At 41.6% G+C, this 21,013-nt stretch overlaps 1 protein-coding gene and 1 long non-coding RNA gene across 2 annotated transcripts in view; one reads left to right on the forward strand and one right to left on the reverse strand.

Moving 5' to 3' along the window:
* Nucleotides 1–1,427: 1,427 nt before the first annotated feature.
* On the reverse strand, nt 1,428–2,968 carry LOC121489901. The gene is made up of 2 exons (XR_005987454.1): nt 2,918–2,968; nt 1,428–2,063 (listed from the first exon to the last, which is right to left on the reverse strand). It is a non-coding gene; the product is annotated as an uncharacterized LOC121489901 (long non-coding RNA).
* A 69-nt stretch (nt 2,969–3,037) lies between these two features.
* Nucleotides 3,038–21,013, forward strand: part of ACOT12 (acyl-CoA thioesterase 12) — a 43,803-nt gene continuing 25,827 nt past the window's right edge. The window contains exons 1-4 of the mRNA XM_041753344.1: nt 3,038–3,195; nt 11,050–11,119; nt 16,872–16,932; nt 20,426–20,527. Of these exons, the coding sequence (XP_041609278.1) occupies nt 3,069–3,195; nt 11,050–11,119; nt 16,872–16,932; nt 20,426–20,527 (360 nt within the window). The 5' untranslated portion in view covers nt 3,038–3,068. The remainder of the gene's footprint in view (nt 3,196–11,049; nt 11,120–16,871; nt 16,933–20,425; nt 20,528–21,013) is intronic.

Raw genomic sequence — 21,013 nt, forward strand, 5'->3', positions numbered from 1 at the left:
TATCTCCAGAATGAGGGGGTTAGACTATCTGGTTCCCTTCCCACTCCAACATCCTAAAGAAGTTCTCATTATTCTAGTGATTACCATACTTTCCACACGCCTCCCGATCTGCTTTCCTGCTCTTGTGCATGACCTTTAAAAATCAAGCTGGCTTCACATTCTGCTCATCTTCAAAAGATGTCTCTCAACAGAAATGGAAAATGGAAGCCTTTTCTTTAAACATAATAGCAAAAATCCTTGACAGATAAAGGATACAGCAAATGTTCACACATGCAGATGACATTTTCATTGTGTGGGAGAAAAAGAGACCATTCACAAAAAACATAAGAACAGTAGTTTCAGGCAGAGGCTGAAAACGAAAATCAGTGGGAAACCAACAAAAGATATGAAACCATAATCAAAAGACATCTAAATAGGAGATAATACACATAAGAAAACATAATGGTGAGTTTGTGAACTTGTCTGCTTTTGGATCAAACATCCCAACACATACATATGCAACTACAAGCTGTCCTCTTTCCAGAAGAAAAGCTACCTTCTCACACCTATGCTTAAAATATTTTGAAATTCCTCCAGTTTACAAGGAACCAAGTTAATGAGTATATACATGATATTACCACTTTGTCACTATTTTTTTATCCAAAATAAGAAAACCAACATTATGCATACCCTATTTCTGGTAACTTAATTAATTTTCTAAGATACTAATAAATGAAATTCATACATGTAACCATCACTTATTGCTGTGTAACATACATTCCCCAAATCACAGGTCATGCAACCATAAGTCGTTGTGTCTCACGCATGAGTCTGCATGCCTGCTGGGCGGCTTAGCTTCAGGCTGCAGGTCTCTAGGTTGGCTCAGGGGCTCTGCGATAGGTGTGTGCAGTAGAGCACCCAGATGCTGATGGGAAAGCTATTCAGGCATATAATCTTTCCATGGTAGAGGTCAGGAGAGTAGGAACATGCGGTGCTTCAAAGGATAGGCTTGGAACTGCACCCTTACCTCCCCATGTTCCATTCCAAAGCAAGTCATGTGGCCTAGCCCAACATTAACAAGTGCCTCCCATGAAGTTATCAGTGGATGGGATGAATATATGCTGAACAATATCTGATTGTTCTGATGTTTGATATTCTGAACAAATCTCCCAAAATGGTATTGGGACCTGTAGAGGCATTTTCCAAAGAGGGGTGATATGAGTAATAACATTGTGATTGAAATAAGTATATTTCATATGCATTATAATAACTGCAAATGAGGACCATCTTGGAGGCATGAGTTTTCCTTTGTTTTAAAAAGTCATTTTTATCCTCTTTATAAAAGCCAAACCAGTGCTTGCCTAACAATGCATCCAATTTTTATTTATGCTTGTATAGGATGGAAACCTGCCCATAGAGGCTCCTAAAAGTTATTAAGGCCATGTTGCCACAGTTCTTCTCTTTATTAAAATATTTTAAAAGAGAAGCAAAATCACCAGGATCTCCACTCTAGTATTTCTAGGCTGGGGCTTGGCAGGCTGCATAGGTACGAGAAAGCATCACCACACTGTTGGAGTCTGTTAGGGTTGGTGGTAGGCTACGGTGGACAATCAGGGGCCCTGAGGTCAAACCAGATCCTCCTCCTTCCCTAGCTGTTCCTATTATGTCAGGGGCATGCCTGACATGTTTCATCTCTCCAGGCCTGGTTCCTTCACCTGCAAATGCTCTCCCAGGTGCAGCGGCCCTAACAACACAGTAACTAGGAACGTATTACATGCTGGAGGTTTTCTGGTGTCACCATGTCCTCAGTGAGAGCGGCTTGGTGAAGTCACTGATGTCAGCTCTAGGAGTCAGCCGTGACCTGTTAACAGGCGAGACTGGAAATTCTCATCGAATGTTCTAGATTTCGTCTCCCGTGAAGATGCGTGCCTCGGGATTTGCTGGATCATTCATAGTGAGATGACAGTTTCTAGCCTGAAATTCTCTCCATTAAGACCGAAAGATGGCCCTTCTCCGCTGAGCCCCTCCGAGGGGCCTGCAACACCGCGCTTCGCGTTTGCGGGTCTGGCAGTGGGAGCCGCTTCCTAAGGAAACGATCAATAACAAAGGTTTTGGGGGGGACTAAGATAACATCCCAAGAACCCAAGGTATACTTGGAACTAGGAGCGCCCACTCCACGGCCCACAGCGGGGGGGGGGGGGGGGGGCGGCCGGTCCCCTCAGGCCAGAGTCCCCTGGGCCGCAGCTGACCACTCAGCCCGTGACCCCGCGGCCGCCCGGCGTCTTCAGGCAGTGGGGACCTCCCCGCGTCCCCCACGACCCCGGGAGGCCCTTCCAGAATCCTCCAAGGCCGCTGCCTCCTGCCCAGGTAGGAACATGGCCGTTCGCAGCCTCGCCAGCCTCGGGGTCCGGAGCCGCCTTCTGCTGAGCTGGGTTGGGGTTCCCCGCGACCCTCCCCGCGGTACTGCCGGCACCCCCAGGGGCCCCGCAGCGCACCTGGCGGCCCCGCCCCCCGTGCCCCCGCAGTGCACCTGGCGGCCCCCCGAGTGCCCCCGCAGCCCACCTGGCGGCCCCGCCCCCCCGTGCCCCCGCAGCGCCCCTGGCGGCCCCCCGAGTGCCCCCGCAGCCCACCTGGCGGCCCCGCCCCCCGTGCCCCCGCAGTGCACCTGGCGGCCCCCGAGTGCCCCCACAGCGCCCCTGACGGCCCAGCCCCCCGAGTGGCCCCCGCAGTGCACCTGGCGGCCCCCCGAGTGCCCCCGCAGCGCCCCTAACGGTCCGGTCCCCCATTGCCCCCGCAGCGCCCCTGGCAGCCCCTCGAGTGCCCCCGCAGCCCACCTGGCGGCCCCGCCCCCCGTGCCCCCGCAGTGCACCTGGCGGCCCCCCAGTGCCCCCACAGCGCCCCTGACGGCCCGGCCCCCCGAGTGGCCCCCGCAGTGCACCTGGCGGCCCCCGAGTGCCCCGGGCAGCGCACCTGGCGGCCCTGCGGGGAGCGGGATTCGGGGCGGGGGTGGGTGGAGGCTGGAGCGGGGCGGGCTCAGCGCGGCGCCACCCGCTGACGCCCCGGACCCGCGGCCCCGGCTGAGGCCGGCCATGGAGCGCGCGGCGCCCGGGGAGGTGCGCATGAGCCGCGCCATCAGCCCCGCGCACGCCAACCCCCGCGGCGAGCTGAGCGCCGGGCAGCTGCTCAAGTGGGTCGACGCCGCCGCCTGCCTGGCGGGTAGGGGCTGCGAGGGCGCGGGCGGGGGTCCCGAGGCGCAGGGTGCGGGGATGGAGGGGGCGGCGGAGGGGCCCGAGGCGCGGGGTGCGGGGATGGAGGGGGCGGGGGGAGGGGACGGGCGGGGGGCCCGAGGCGCAGGGTGCGGGGATGGAGGGGGCGGGGGGAGGGGACGGGCAAGGGGCCCGAGGCGCGGGGTGCGGGGATGGAGGGGGCGGCGGAGGGGCCCGAGGCGCGGGGTGCGGGGATGGAGGGGGCGGCGGAGGGGCCCGAGGCGCGGGGTGCGGGGATGGAGGGGGCGGGCGAGGGGCCCGAGGCGCGGGGTGTGGGCCCACCCTCCCCGGGGGGGAAGCCGACGCCTGGAGCCCAGGCCGCGCCACTGCAGGACCCGGGGTCACGGAGGAGGGCGAGGGGATGTGTAGTGCTGAGCCCCATCGGCGGGGGACCCTGGGGACGGACCTAGGCCAGTGATTCTCAAACATTTTAGTCTTAGTTCTACTTTACCCCATTAAGTGAGGACCCCGACAGCTTTTGTTGATGTGCGTTATTTTTGTTGCTATTCCCCATGTTCGAAATCTTTAAAAATCAATTCATTTTAGGAGAACAGGAATAAGCCCATGATGTAGTTTTATGGGAAAACAAGTATATTTTCAACAGTAATAAAGACCTACTTAGAAGCCTGGTATTCGTCTACATCTCTGCAAATCTCTGTAAGGTCTGGTTTGATAAGAGATTACTCCCCTCTCACACCTGCTTCCGATGCAGGAGAGCTTGGTTCTTGTCCCCCTGAGTCCCAGGATGAAGGTCAGGGACAAAGGGGAGCAAGCAAAGCGATGGACATGTATTAGGTGAGGGTACAGAGAAAGGGCTCAGGGGTGAGGGGTGTCCCGACAGGCTGCCGCTGAAGGTTTGAAGGCTGGTCTTTTATTGAAAACTTAACAGGAGAGTTTGTGGCCTTGAGATTCTTAAGCCGTCTTGGTTTGAGCAAGGACTGTCCATAACACCCTTAATGACTTATTTCATTTTGGTCTGGGGAGTTTCTGTGATGACTTTGTAGCCGCCAAAGAAAAATATTCCCCAGACACCAGGGGCTCTAGTCAATTTTTTTTATCTCTGGTTTTTACATCTCAGCACCGTTGGGATTTCTGTGAGCCTGATTCCATGGCCCCCCACCTATCTCTCCCTGCCTAACCCTGCCTGTCCTTTGCTCACTTCTACCTTCAGGTTGTTGCTACCGTGCGCTTATTTAAGCCTCTTCTCAGACCTTTGCACCTGCTTCTCATTTTACCATTATGCTCTTCTCTTGGCCCCTTTTGCCCTTTCTATCTCAGCCAGAAGATCCTTTCCTCAGAGAAGTCTTTCCTATCCACCTGTTTACATTTGTACCCTTTCAGCAATTTTATCACAATGCCCTTTTTTATTTCCTTCATATCACTTAGCACAATCTGTGATTATTTTGTATATTGATCCGTTTACCTCTCTATTTCTTGCCTGGCTAATTAGCATGTAAACTAAAGCTAGTTCTCCAGTGCTCAGTAAGCTCTAAATAAAAACCTCCCACTTTTATGGATGGGTAGGTCCCTGATGGATGGGTCCAGAACTTGGAATCCCTTTTGTAAAATGAAGTCAGGCTTTGCATAAGGCACTTAACAGACTCAGCAAGTGTACATTTTGAATGAAAATATGGTAGGATAAAATACTAGAGCTGGAAGGAGCTTAAGATTGTGTGTCTTAGGACTCTTTACAGAAGGCCAAAGTAAAGCTCAGATAATTACCAAGCCCTGCTTTTCTCACTAAGCATCAATAGGGTTTCTAATCTCCTGTATGTTAACTGCCCACAAAATTTAGTCCTATGTTTATGCCAATCTGTTTGTTGATAGGTCTGTTTGGTTTCTGTCTTAACAGTTATCAGTATTTGAGGTCGATTATAATAACAAATAATGGAAGCGTGAATATAAAATTAATTCATATTTAAGAGAAGCGTGTGTAAAAGTCATTGAGGTTGCTAATAATAATGATGCCTATTGCCAAGGCAATTGAATATATTATGTGAGTATTGAAGTGACTTTTATTACCTCACTTAGTGCCTCTGCACTGTAATGGATAAACAGTTGCCCTCCTGTAATTGTCATGAAAATTTCTTTGGAAACTCAAACCATAGACAGATTCAATTGATAACCAATTACTTTGGAACAATAGTTATATAACAATATAACATTAAAGAAACCTTTAAGATACAGTCGATTTGGACTCATGGAAATACCTGTGTTAAAAACTCCATGGTGAAAAAAAAAAACAAAAAACTCCATGGTGAGAAGCACCATATAAGCAATGGATTTTGTTTAGCCGAGGTGTAACTGAATCCATGCAGAGAAATACTGCACCATGGTGCTTTACTTTATATAGTAAGAATAATATAAAAACTGCTTTTCCTGGCATTTTCCCAGCCAACAGTTCCTTATTGACCAGCACTTCTTTACAGCCATATTACTATGATAAATAATGATCACAGTCATAGCCCCCAAGGTACTGCTGTGACACCCCCACACACACCCCAGCCACTGCTAGATTCCAGAATATCTTCTCAATATTTAAAAAAAAAGATCAAATATGTTCACTATCGTTTTGGCATTAAATCTCATTCCTGGCAGTAGCCCCGTTTTTCTAGCTCATTAAGCCTAGAGGATTGAAGCTGTATCTGAGGCATTCTCCACCCTCCATATCCATTTCTTATTTTGAAATATCACAAACTCACATTTTCCTCTATTTCATTTCTGAATCTTTCCCAGGATTCACTCTTTCAGGAATGGCATGCAAGCCATCCGGTTGTGCAGGTCAGAAATCTCGGAGTCATCCATTCTTGATCCCTCTCTCTACCTTGCTTCCCGCTCTACATATTGAACCAAGTCCTGTCAATGTTACCTTAAAGGAATCAGTCAGGGCGCCTGGGTGGCTTAACTAGTTGAGAGTCCCACGTAGAGTTTCCTGCTCCTCAAGGAAACTTCTTTCCTGCTTCTCCCTCTCCCTTCGCCTCCCCTCACCTCTTCTCTCATGAATAAATGAATAAAATCTTTAAAAAAAAAAAAAAGGCATCACTCAAACCCAGCCACTGTGCTATACCTACATTACCACCACCTAGGCCAAGCTACCATCATCCTTCATGTGAACTTCAGCAGTGGTTTCTAAGCTGATCTTCTCCATTCATTCTGGTCTCCTCTCTACACTGTATCTACAGCATTTTTCCAAAGGTGGTAATCTGATCATGTTGTATGTTGTTTATCTTCTCCCAATGTCTTCCTTATCAAGAGCTATAAGTACCGAGCAAGGTAAGTATGTCCTATCAGAAAAAAAAAATGTCATAGAGATAACAATTATGAACTCTGGGGGAAAAAAGTTAAATAAAAGCTACTCTGACAGCTGACAAGTGAACAAAAGTGAATTTAGAACATTTGGAAGTCAAGACTGAAGAGGGTGGTACTAGTTAACTTTCTCTGTTTCATTTTGTTTATTTTTTCATGATTTTAAACCTGAAGAAAGACCCCAGTCTGTTTCTAGCTAAATTTCTGATAGAAAACCTACACACTTGTTGATCTGAAGAGCCAGAGGATTTGGGGAAAATACAGCTACTGAAATGTGAGGAAAGAAAATTCAAGAAAGAGGAGTGAACCAGAGAGGCAGAGCCCTAAAATCTATGTTTTCTGCTTAAGTCTCTGGTGAAACTTGAATCATGTATGTACAAGAGAAACTCCAGCCTTCCTAGATAATGCCAAAAGAACTGAAAAGGGCTGTCCCAGCCCCTAGGGAGACAAGAGTTTTATAGTTTGAGTTACTTACCTGAAAAAAAAAAAAGAAACAAAATAGTACTTTTCACAGGAACATGTAAGAATACACAATGTCTACAATGTATCACTCACAATGGCTACAATACAGTTCAAAATTAGTTGATATACAAAGAAACAGGAAAATACAATGCATTATTAACTGAAAAGATAATGGAGATCAATCCCTAGATGACCCAAGTGCTAGAATAAAGCTTCTGGGATTCTGCAGCAGCTACTATAACTATGCTTGAGAATGTAATAAAAACTATGATCATAAAGAATGAAAAGATAATAAGTGGGGCAGCCTGGGTGGCTCAGCGGTTTAAGCGCCTGTCTTCCGCCCAGGGCGTGATCCTGGAGACCCGGGATGGAGTCCCACGTCGGGCTTCCTGCATGGAGCCTGCTTCTCCCTCTGCCTGTGTCTCTGCCTCTCTCTCTGTGTGTCTATCATGAATAAATAAAATCTTAAAAAAAAAAAAAGAAAAGATAATAAGTCCCATCAGAGAAATAGAAACTAAAACAAGAAACTAAATGGAAATTCCTAAACTGAAAATTGTAGTATCTGAAATAAAAAAGTGCACTGGATAGGCTTAACACCAGACTGGAGGTGACTAAGAGTGAGTAAACATAAAGGTGGACAATAGAAATGATCCAATCTGAAGAAAAGGGAAAACATGAATTTCAAAAATGAACAAACAGAGATTTATGAAAAATACATCAAAAGGTATGATACACTTATAATTGGAGGCCCAAAAGAGATGAGAAAAAATATGAAGCATAAAACAATTATTTAAAGAAATTGTAAGTGAAATTTTCTCTCATGTGATGAAAGACATATATTTACAGATCAAAGAGGATCATAAGATACCAAGCAAGAACCAAAAACCCCACATCTGAGTATATCACAGGCAAACTATGATGAAAAAAATCTTGAAAGCAGACAGAGAAAAACACTATGGGTATAATAGGAGAACAATGATTAGAATTATTTCTGACCTCGTCAGAAACACTGGTGTCCAGAAGACAGTGGAACAATATCTTTAATAATAATTATAAATCTGTCAACTAAGCATTTTAAGGCCCTGTGCTTAGTCCATTCTCAGCTAACCCTTCAGCCTTACCAGCTCTGCTTCTTGCTTTCTCTATTTTTTTTCCAAAGATTTTATTTATTTGAAAGAGCATGCATGTGTGAGTAGGAGTAGGGGAAGAGGGAGAGGAAAAGTATTTAAGTAGACTCCATGCTGAGCACAAAGCCCGACACAGGGCTCAATCTCACTGAGCCACCCAGGTGCCACTTGCTACATTTTATCCTCAAAGAGTTTGATCAGGATCTTTCTAGTCTGTTGTCCTTTCTGCCACACGTGCTCTCTGTTTCTCTGTTCCTCCTCCCCAACACATCTATTTTAGTCTTAATCATCCTTCAGATCTCTGCAGAAGCATCCCCTCCACATGGAAGTCTTCCCTGACATCCCACCTAGGTCTGGTTTCTTAGTTACGACTTCTAAAAGGTTCCTGTTTTCTTCAGAACATTTAATTCATTTTGTTATTACTTATTCATTTTGTTAATCTCTGGCTTCTCCACTAGACTCTGTGAGGGCAGAGATCATAGTTATTTTATATTTCCAGCACCTTACATAGAGGATAGCGTAGCACAGGTATTCAGTCAACATTAAAGAAATAAATGAATGAAGAGACCATCATTTTAACCAGTCATCATCTCATACCTGGATTACAACATTTTACCTAGTCTGCTCCTGCTCCCAGTTTCTCCAGCAAGGCAGTAATAGCTTTAGAGTTTCTCCACTATTCTTGGCATACTGTATGAAGGACAATCAAAATCAAGAATCAGAGCAAGGGATCCCTGGGTGGCGCAGCGGTTTGGCGCCTGCCTTTGGCCCAGGGCGCGATCCCGGAGACCCCGGATCGAATCCCACGTCGGGCTCCCGGTGCATGGAGCCTGCTTCTCCCTCTGCCTGTGTCTCTGCCTCTCTCTCTCTCTCTCTCTGTGACTATAATAAATAATAAATAAAAAAAAATTAAAAAAAAAAATCAGAGCAAATTGGTCCTGTTGAATTCATAGCTGACATAAACAAAACAGGACAGTCACATAGAATCACGTGTAAAAATTGTGGTCCTATGTAGGTTCCCCATATTTTTCTTTTTAATGACTCTTAAAAGTGTATAGTTATAAACCATGACTGTTGAAGCCTCTGAAGCCCATATTTAGCTTCTGAAGTCAAAATCACTATTTAAAACAATGAATTGAATCTTTCTAAGCCTAAATTTCCTCTTTTGCAAAATGAAACCAATGATAGTACTAACCTCATGTAATTGACATGCATAAATACTTAGATCAGTGCCTGGTCAGTAATAAGTGCTTAATAAATGATAACTATTACTGTGATAATGTTCATGATCCCTAATGTAATATAGTATAGTGCTATGTATATAATTATATATAAAATAGATACTTGATATAAATAATAAAAATTTAGTCTTTTGATTATTGCACTTGTCATTTAAATCATTCAAAATTGATCACTTATGTTGGTATACCTGGTAACACTTTATTAACAAGAATAGTTTAATAAACTCAACATCCTCCTCCCTCATGTCAGGTAAATGGAATGAATGTCTTTAGGTACTCCTTACTCAATGTTTTATAGCATATATTTGCAGGAATCTAGCACTTGTCTAGAAATCTTAAGCTCTAAAAGGACACTGACTATGGCTGGCTCTCTGATCGCCACTGAGTAGACTTAGTAAGAGAGAGGACTGACTCAGCTCAGAGTTTGGAAATCAGTAGAAATTTAACAAATGTTTGATACACTGAATTCAGTTGAGCCCAACTTGAGTATTTCTAGAGTCTGATACTTTTACATTCCCTTCCTCTCACTGAACTTCATATCTGGGAAGCCAGTCATCTCATCACTCACACACAAAGTGCTGCTATGGTTAGTTTTCTGGTAACTCAGTTTATATTATGTGCATGTTTGGAAGAACAATTAGTTATTTCCAGCGGGTAAAACCAGAATGTCCAATTTTCTACAAATTAGATTATAGGGAGGAGTGTCCTAAATACCTGCTGTGTGAGGTATTTTCTCACCTCTTTTAACCCAGTACTATCAATTATTATTGTAGTTAAAGCAAGTTACACAAAGACAACTTCAGTGTAATCCACTATTTCCTTCATAATGTAGCAGCAGGAGCGATGTCTCCAAAATTAAAATGGGGTTAAAAATTCCTAAAAAGCGAGGGCAATCTTTTTGGGTTTTAGCTGACTGTCAAAATTGGGTTCTGGCAGAAGCACATGTCAACATTTTTCCTAAAGAATAAATTCTATATTTTTATATAAAACAAATCAACAATCAGATTTTAAAAATTTCAACAAATTAAATGCAGGCATGGAATATGGAAATAGCTAGAGTTCTTTCTTAGTCTCCTTCTACCCTATTACTCTTCTCTCCAACATAATTAATGTACATGAATTTGGTAGTAATGAACAATAAATATTGTCTAAATACCTAGTATGTGCTAGGTTTCTCTCTGATATCCAGAGAAATTGCTCTCTGACGTGGGTGTGATCTCAGGGTCTCTGTAGTGTTCAGCGCTTATACTTGTTAAGTAGTCTAAATATATGCAGCTTCTGGTTATGTGGGATAATGGATACAACTTTGATGCATTGTTTTTAAAATAAAAGAAGGATAGTATGTGACAAAATAAAGTTGACACCAACTTACTAAAATTGCTATTTAAATAGCTAGGTATACTAGATATTGGTATTGAATTTCAAATCAAAGACAGTTTAAGTTAAAACTTAGATGAAAGTACAGTAATTTCCATGCAGTAGAAGCACAACTTACAGAGTGAAAGAACTTTTATTGGTCCAGATCATCCAAAAGTGCGGGCATAGTGGTACTTTACTGAACCAGAGGACAATTTACTAGAATAAGTCCTTTAATTTTTATTTATTTTCCCTTATGCTGAAATATTTAAACATAACTATTAATGAAGTACTTTTTCCCTGTTTTTGAAGCCGAAAAACATGCTGGGGTTTCCTGTGTTACAGCCTCAGTGGATGACATACGATTTGAGGAGACCGCTAAGTAAGTGGCATTGCTCTCTCACACCTTTCTCCTGGACTTATTGGCTCATTTACAACATTTATTTGTGGCATCTATGCTTATTTATTTGGAGTCAGTGGTCCGATTTGTTAATAAAATAACACTTGACCTAATTAAATCAGTAAAATAGTAATTGCAGGACTTCCTTTGCTAAAGACTTTTAAGTGTAAATTCACAGTCCTGGTTTTGTACCTTCTGGTACAAGGCAGAACAGGATTTCTAAAAGCTGCCTCTTAATGGCTTCTTCCTCTACTAGAAGAATAATTAATGATAATAAGTAGGTCTATGTGGGGAATTTCATCATTAGGTTGTTGGGTAAACATTAATTCATCTGAGTACAGATGTTAAATTATGAAAAACATTTTATATATGGGAGTGTGTATGTGCTTTACCATCTCTTATTGTAGAAAATTTCAAGATAAACAAGTATTTCAAACATACACAAAAGTAGATTAGTACAGTATATCCCCAAGGACCATCACCTAACTACCACAGTAATCAACTCATTGACCTCTCCACACTCCACCACATACCTGGATTTTTTCAAGGAAATCTCAGGCATCATCTGTGAATATTTCATTATATATTTCTATATGATTAGAGTTCTTTTAGAAAACATAATAATATAATCACAATACCATTAACAGAAATAATTATTCTCAGTGGTCTCAAAAAAATTTTTTTAATAAACAATTAGCTTCTTGAATCAGGATTCAACATGGTTGGTATGTCTTTTAACATATAATTTTCTCTTCTGTTCATTTGTTTTTTAAAGAAACCTGCTCATTTGTCCTATAGAGTTTACCACATTTTGTATTTGCTCATTGTATCCCTGTTTAACATGTTTACCCATTCTTTGTATTTCTTGTAAAATGATAATTACATCTAAAAATTGATCTGATGAAAATGTGATATTTTGTTAAAGCTAGTTCTTGTCAAGAGCACATAATGGGAGCTCCTGGGTGGCTCAGTCAGTTAAGTGTCTGCCTTCAGCTCAGGTAATGACCTCAGGGCCCTGGGATTGAGTCCCACACCCGGAGCAGACTCCCTGCTCAGTAGGTAGTCTGCTTCTCCCTCACCCTCCACCCATCTCCTGCTGCCTCAGCTCCCTTACCTCTGCTCATGCTCTCTCTCTCTCTCTCTCTCTCTCTCTCTCTCCATCTCACTCACTCTCTGAAATAAATAGATAAAATCTTTTTTTTATAAAAAGAATACATAATATCTAATGATCATTATCTAGAGCATTATTTCATTAGATATTGGTCAAATGGTGATATGCCAGTTCTATCATTTCTTCTTCGTTTATTTTCTGAAATATTTGTATTTCAGAGAGACTCTTTATTTCATTAATTACTTGGTTACCCTTAGGTAAAGTTTGTCCAGGAAAGACAGGCTTAATTCTTTTCCTTTATTTAGTGTCATATATAGTGTCAATATATATAATATATATATTATAAGCCTGTGGACTTATTTGATACATTTCAATCTGGATGTGGTTATTCCTACAGATGCTCCAACTGCCTCATCTTTAAACAGTGGGAGCTTCTTCAGTTTGGTTCCTAAGTTCTTTGGACAGAACCACAAAGTTAGAAGTCTTTAATAATTCCTTTGCATTCTGGTATGATAAGGTGGGCTCATCTTTTATATTTCTGTACAAAATCTTAGAGTCATAAAGTTGTTCAAAAGGAATAGTAAGTAGAGATCACAATATGGGGAGAAATGTGCTCATTTCTACAGGGTTTATCACTATTTCTAGGTTCTTTTCAGGGGAAAGAATTATTTGTTTTTTAAGGAGTTTATACTAATACCTGTAATAAATTAGGATTACATGGTTTTACTTAATTTCTTTGATTTTATGTTTGTGTATCTGTTTTTTGTTTTTGTTTTTCTCTGAATATTTTGATCCTTGAAGAGATGAACATAACTTACAAGGAAAAGGAAGAAAGAAGGTCATCTGTTTCTGGTCTTGGATGGTTCTCAAGGACCATGGAGGTAGTTGGCACGGTTTTCAAGCCCTGAGTATTCTTGTCCAGTGAGATGCTCAGTCTGTTTCTCCAGCCTTACTGCGAACATTTATCTATTTGACATTTATTTATTTAGATGCAAACAAAATTAAGTTAAATAAAACTACATACATGAAGAAATTACTTCTTCAAAACTGACAGAGAAATTTTTGGCAGGAATTAGAATCATAGACATGGAGAGACCTTTATAGCTCAGCCCAGCCTTTATTTGTACCAATGAGAAACTGAGGCTTCATACCCTGCGCAAACCAGGGGACAGAGGGTGCTTTGAGCGTGGACCTTCTTATGCTTAATCCAGTACTTTCCCTGATCCACTGCTTCTGTTTTTGTGATCAGCAACTTTTACTGATCATTTCCCAATGGGTGTTCTCATAGGCAGCTGGAGTGTCATTGAAAGAGCTGTGGACATTCTGTAGTCTTGTAGCTGCAGATAAAAGGTCCGTTGACCAAGTTCACATAGTGGCTATGCGATTTTCCCTGAAACAGAAAAAATTGACATATTTATGTTTGTATCTCAGTAAAATTATAAATTACTACAAATCCAGACTTATGTAGAACTAGATAAAAGCACCATTAAATTTAGAAATGCCAACAGTGTAGTGTAATAAAAGATCTATTGTGTAGCTTCCAAACTTAAATTCTATAAATGAGACTTAACTAGTAAACTCATCAGTGAAATGTCGGTTGCCATTTTGCTCCCTTTTGCCCCATTTTGTGTCTGTGTTATTGGAAAGGATTTGTGGCCACTAATATCATGGAAAGGAACCTTCTAATATTTTTTACATGGGACTTGAACCATGAAAGAGAAATCTGAAAGCTACATGTAGAAAACCATGTAATTTGGTTATAAACCGTATTAGATATTTTTTAAATTCTCAAATATTTATTGCCTTTATAAAAACTGCTCTGTATTCAGTAGGATATATGAATGATTATGGCACAATATTGGAGTCTAGTGGTCTGAGTCTGGTGAGAATCAGACAAATACATAATCATCAGAATAGAAAGCATGATAGGATATAAGTTTAGGATGAAGTATAAACTCCATTCTGTGGGGTAATTTAGAAGGTGCACATTATGGAGCATCAATGAGAGTTTTACCACAGATGGGTAGCATTTAATGTATACCTCAAATGAAGTATATAGATTTTCACCTGGCGAAAGGGAAAAGGACTCCACATGATGAGGCACTTGTAAGAATATAAGCACGAGGGTGGAAGAGCAGAGAGTGCTCAGAAGGAGCCTGGTCTGCACAGAGGTGATGCCCCAGCAGCAGACTGGGGCTACAGAACAGAAGACCTTGAATGCTGTGCTATGAAATTAGCTTGGGATTCTCCCAGGAAACAAGGCAGGGAGGTGACAGGCCTAGGGAGGCCTTGCTAGGGGAGGAGTCTAGGAAAGGTCAACACTTTCACTTGAGATTTACTTGAGATTCTAGTCATTCCATTCATTTGACATTCAGTGTTGGGGGTTTGGTTTGGTAGACAACCAGGTTCAATGAGATTCCCTTACTTTTATTTATTTTTGGGTTTTTTTGAAAATATTTATTTGAGAGAGAGTGTGCACATGGGGGGAAGGGCAGAGAGAAAAAGAGAGAGAGAATCCCAAGCAGACTCCCTGCTGTGTGTGGTGCTCAACACAGAGCTCAACACGGGGCTTGACCCACAACTCTGAAATCATGACCTGAGCTGAAACCAAGGATCAGACACTCAACCAACTGAGCTACCCAGGGTCCCTTAAATACCCCTACTTTTAAAGGCAGGCCAGGGTTCACAAAAGAGACAGAAGAGGTCTGTGCTTTCCCCTCTCAAGCCTGACAGAGAGGCATAAGATTTTAGTAGCTAATGAGAACAAGTACTATTGTAGCTTTGAGGAGGGACTCTAACACTATTACTGTGAGTCTCTCCTAGAAAATTTACCAAACAGAGGTAGGAAGCTTACAAGGGAGAAATACAGGGAAAAAAAGAAAATAGATTTGGGTTTGCATGTGCTGAATGTGGAGATTAAGATAAATTGGTTAATATGGAGATATAATATGGAGGAGATGGCTAACACAGCCTAGTAGAGCTCCCGTAACTATTGGTTGACTTTTTGAGAGAAATTTGGAAATATGGTTCTGAGTTTCAAGAATGAGGTCTAGGCTAAAGATGTAGATTTGAGAATCATTTCTATAAAGATGACAGGATCATGAACAAGAACAAAGTCTTCTGGGAAGAGGGTGAGAAGAGAATAGGACAAAGGACAGAAATTTAGGAGATGTCTACACTGAAGGGATGGATTAAGGAAAAGAAATCTGTGAAGGAAACTGAGATAAAAGAGAGAACACTATTTTGGAAACCAAGGGAAGAGAAAGCCTCCTGAAGAAAGACATTAAATAAGGCGAGACTTTGGGTTTAGCTGTTAGGAAGTGATGGTGAAGGTATCAGAGAGGTGAGATGTGGAGGCAATAGCTAGATTTGAGTGGCTGAGAAGTGAATGGGAAACAAAGCTCTAAAACTTTGGTGCCTAGCAAAATCCTCATCTTTGAAGACCCATCTCAAATGTCACCTCTTCTGTGACTACTTACTTTCTGAATTAGCTTCTTTTTATGAGTGCCTTTATGATACTTGGTCCTTTCTTTTTTGAAAAACGTCATAGCATTCTCTTCATCTGTCTGCATGCTGGTGTCCCAAGTGAAGATTGTTCTCCTTGCAGTCAGCAGTCTTACTTTATTCATCACTGTATCCTGAGGTCTTAGCTTACTGCCAGGACTAGCTGTAACTCAGTAAACATTTCCTAAATGTACGATTTAGAAAAAGAAAGGATTATTGTAGGAAATTTCCTTATGGATAAGAAGAGAAAATTTTTGAAGTAGAATAGGCTTGAGAGAAAGATTTTTAGAAAGGAGAAGCCTCAAACATTTTCATAGACTGATAAGAAGTCAGGGAAGGGGCAGAGATTGAGGATACAAAAGAGGAAAGAGCTAAGCAGGCCATGGTAGAAGAGGAAAAGTAACAAGGGCACAGGTACAGAAAGAGTTCTGGAAGAGATCTATCTTCCTTCCTCTGAAACAGAAGAGTAAGAAGAAAAGTGGGAGTGTAGTTCAACTTTGAAAGTAAGGGAGAAAAATTGAAGAGGCTTACCTTGGGTAAACCCTTACCGTCTGCTAAGGTAAAGGGATGGGAAGTAACTATGGGGCCTGAACAAAAGGTTTGGAACAACTTCATATTGTATGACCAGAATTCCTGTAATCATGGAGAGTGAATGGATCATCCAGCAGTACCTAGAGTCCATTTAAATCTGGTGAAGTCGATCAGTTTGCTTGCTTGGTTGCTTGTATGTTTATCCATTTATTTGTTAACAAACATTTAAAAATAAATGTCAGTTGTATAGGTTTGCCTGTGTGTTTGTTTTAACTTCTCTTAAGGAAACAGCTTTGATATAATCAAAGTATCTGTTGCAGATTTTGGAAGGCATTTTGCACACCATCTTTGCAAAGGCCATTTTCTGTTTGAATAGAAGTAGTCAGCTAACATGCATGTGGTTTACAGTGATTGGCATCTGTTTTTACAGCTGTCTTTTTCTGTTATCATTAACCTGAGGTTTCATGCATGAACATTATCAGCATGATACGGGAGGATTGCCCTATAGTACATGCACTGAAGTGAATCTTTAAGTCTGAAGTGAGATGTGCTAGGATTACTAAGGTCCCCTCCTCTTTTTTTAACTAGAGTTGGACAAGTTCTAACCATCAAAGCAAAAGTTACCAGAGCATTCAGCACAAGCATGGAGGTAAGTAACTTTTCTTTGGACTGTTGGTGTCCATCTCTTCATTCTCTACAGAGGGCAGAGGAGGAGGTCTGGAATAATTTGGAATCATGAGATTCTGACTTGCAGAAGGCCCTTGAATCTGTATTCAGGCTCACATGTAAATAATAAGGACCTTGTGTTTGCCAGTCAACTCTGCTACTAAAATTAAATGTGATGCAGTGTACTATTTTTACCTAGAAAAATGCATAGAAAGGAAACATACAGGGGAGATGGGTTCTTTGCAAGGTATTGGTTTTCTTTTTTAATTATTCTGATTCTACTTGCTCTCCATCTCTTCACCTTCTACTGAAAACTAGCCCCATGATTAACTAGTTTTTGAAAGGCAGAGTAACTGAAGTGAGAAGGAAAGTTTAGAAGATTTTTCTTCTACATCCACTTGGTTTTATTTTCTTTACCATCGTTGTGAAAGCGACAATTTTAGAGGCTTTTGAAACCACTGTTAAGGTTAAACTAGCAGGAAAGAAGTTACTGGATTCTATATGGCAACTTCTAGGTTGGTTAGTACCAGTCCCTTTGATCTCTAAACACAAAAGACGTGAGGGGACTTGAGGTTTGTTTGTTAAGCTAGGTGGCTTAACCAACAGAAATTTACTGTTTCACAGCCCTAGAGGTTAGAAGTCCTAAATCAAGGCATCAGTAAGGTTGACTCTCACTCTGAGGACTATGCCAGAGAAATGCTCTCTCCTGGTTCTGGTGACTTGCTAGCAATCTTTGGCATTCCTTGGCTCTGTTGCATCACTCCCATCTCTGCATTCATCTTCACATGGTGTTCTCATGGTGTGTGAGTCTGTGTCCAAATTCCCCCTATTTATAAGGACATCAGTCACATTGAATTAGGAGCCCATCCTACTCTGGCATGACCTCATCTTAACCAATTACACCTGAACCACCCTATTTCCAAAATAAGGTCACATTGTAAGGTATTAGATTTGGTGGGGAGGCCGTATTCCTATTCAACAGAACTACTTGGCAGTAACCACATCTACAGTGATGGCTTTACCCTGGTCTCCCTAAGAACAGAATACAAAACACTTGAAACAGAAGAGAAATGTTTGTTGTAAAATCCAGCACCTTCAGCAACAGTTATGATGATCTTTCTCAGCTGTGGCCTCCTGACCTTGCTACACAGTAGCCGGGAGCTTGGCCTCTCTCCTGAGGGCTAGTGCTCATCTTTATATTCAGCCCAAACATGGATAACAGCTCCTTTTCTTTTCTCCTTTTCCTCCTATTCCCTGAGGCAAGCTAGAATTTCCAAAGGAAATTCGACTAAAAAGTAAGAGAAGGAAAACCCAATGAGTTTAAAAGCACACATTTTTGGGGCACCTGGGTGGCTCAGTTGGTTAAGTGTCTGACTCTTGACTTCAGTTCAGGTCATGACTTTCGGGTTATGGGATCAAGCCTCATGTTGGGCTCCATACTCAATGGGGAGTCAGCTGGAGACTCTCTCCTTCTCCCTCTCCCACTGCCCCTCTGTTTTTTCTCTCTCTAAAATAAATAAATCTAGGATCCCTGGGTGGCTCAGCAGTTGAGCCTCCGCCTTCAGCCTAGGGCGTGACCCCGGGGTCCCAGGATCCAGTCCCACGTGGGGCTCCCTGCATGGAGCCTGCTTCTCCCTCTACCTGTGTCTCTGCCTCTCTCTCTCTCTCTCTCTCTGTGTGTGTGTGTGTGTGTGTTCTCATGAATAAATAAAATCTTTAAAAAAAAATAAATCTTTTTAAATAAATAAAAGTACAGATTTCTGACCCTAGGAAAGTAAAAGCTTAGCCTTGACTTGGGCAAATTTAGCCCCTCTTCCAAGTTGAGGTCTTCTGTGATCTCTGAATATGTTGTGTATTCAATGAGGTCTGGCTGGAAGGAATGCCAGATTCCTAGCTGTGTGACTTCTTGGGATTACTCACGTTACAGCTCTCCAGCCTCAGGAGGTGCTCTTGTCTGGCGGTGTGAGCTTCTACCCTACAGGTGCTCAGCCTGGCAGCCACCCAAACACTCAACAGGACCATGTGCATATTTCTGGAATTCTTTCCTTGTGTAGCTCCCTTTTTTCTAGGGCTCAGCCCACAAATCTCAGCTGCCTTGGTGTCCTTGATTTCTGGCTCCTCAAGTCAGCAAGATTCATTTTCCCCTCCTTGGCTATACTCTGCGAATTACCTTCAGGCCGAGAGCCCAGGAAATTCAAATGCTCCTCTCATCTGTTTTCCCCTTTGTTGGGGGTCACAATTCTGCATTGTCTGCTATCTGACATATGAAAATAGTTGTTTCCTATACTTGGTTCATCTTTCTAGTTGTTTTCACAGAATGTAATTCCAGTCTGACTTACTCTTTGATGACAGAGTGAAAGTCCTCCTGGCATATGTTTTTGGGACATTTATTTGGTCATCATACATAACTGTATAACGGAAGACAGTTTTCAGAACCCGTTTTAACCCTCTACAATTGTGGGGTTGAGGATGGATGGCTTCAATTTGTTTAATCACCGTTGAGTTAACTTAGGTGTTACCATGCAAATACTTGTTTGTGTTAATAAGGTAAGTGACGTAAAATGAAGTATGGATTATTGATTTTTCTTGTACATGAGGTACTCGGCAAAGACGTAGAAACAGCTCGTCTCTGTTGCTGATAACATAGTGCTAAACTAAGATGCCTGAGGTTTCCCATGATTTCAAAAGCATAGTGTTATTTACCAGGGATATGTGGGGCAAGTGTTGATTATCCAAAATCTAATGACAGATTCCTGAGTTTACTAACACTTCTACAAAGTAAAATCTGCAGGACCCAAGCTTCAGACCTCTTCACATGGGGAAATCGAGTCTGTTGTGGTGTCACCATAAAGTGTCTTGGCTACCTCCTTGCCATTCCTGAAAAATAAAACTCCTGAAAAAGGAAACAAATGAGGAGTACAGATAACATGATGCAATTTTGTCCATGTTAACTTGGTTATAAAACTGAGAGACTAAAGATTTTAAAAGAGATGGATTGTAGTCCCTCTCTCTAGTGATCTACAAGGCATTCATGAATATCTTGATTTCAAAAGTGTATTTAGTAACAATGGGATTAGAAAATGCTTGTCAGATAATGCCTGTGTTTAAAATTATAATAAAGCTATAAATACAGTATGATGATTTGTTTATATAAACTCACCTGAACATTAGTAATTATTAATCTGGGTGGTGGGATTACTAATAATATTTACTCTAGATAATCAGAATCCATTTTTGTCTCTTTTTATGTTTACCAACTTTCATGGTAAATATGTATTTTTCTATAATTAGAAAAAAGTTTTTTTAAATTTTATGGAACATCACTGAAAGAACAGTGTTGCTTAAAAATAAATTAAAATGCTGATTTTGTTCAAAAACAAAAGAATGATGAAGGGCATAACAGTCTTGATTACTGTAATCTTGTGTGTTATCTGGATGGCTAAGAGTTTACTCACCTATTTTTCTTTTCATTTTAGATCAGCATCAAGGTCATAGTACAGGACATGTTCACTGGTGTTGAGAAACTTGTTAGTGTGGCTTTCTCTACATTTGTAGCCAAACCAATTGGAAAAGAAAAGGTACATTTTCTGTGTGAAGTATCTAGCATGTTATTCAGGGACTTATTAATGACTGTATCAGAATTATTATGGAAAAAAAGACGTTTTTTCTTACTGTGACATATGCTTTCCAAAGACTTGTTGTCTACCACTATTTTTTGTAAAAGTTGTTATTGTGTGGCAATATAGTGTCCCATACCTTAGAGAAAGGGAGATGGAATCAGTTGGTGAAAGAGGAAAAAAATACTGTTTTAAGTGATCTGAAGGGCCCACCAGTTTCTCAAAAATAGTGTTTACTGGTTTCATTCTTTTATTTTGTGGTTGTATAATTCAAAATTGAGTTATATAATTGAGTTGAAATATTTTTTTAAAGCAAGAGCAACTTAGTAAGCAATCGCATATTATGGCTCAGTCATTTGTACCTGAAGGAAGAATGTCAAAGAGGCTGAACTATTGAAGTTTAGAAACTTTCCACCTAGTAACCTTCTTGTTCAGGGGCATATCATG

This window comes from Vulpes lagopus, chromosome 4 (genome assembly GCF_018345385.1).
Source record: "Vulpes lagopus strain Blue_001 chromosome 4, ASM1834538v1, whole genome shotgun sequence".
Lineage (NCBI taxonomy): Eukaryota > Metazoa > Chordata > Mammalia > Carnivora > Canidae > Vulpes > Vulpes lagopus.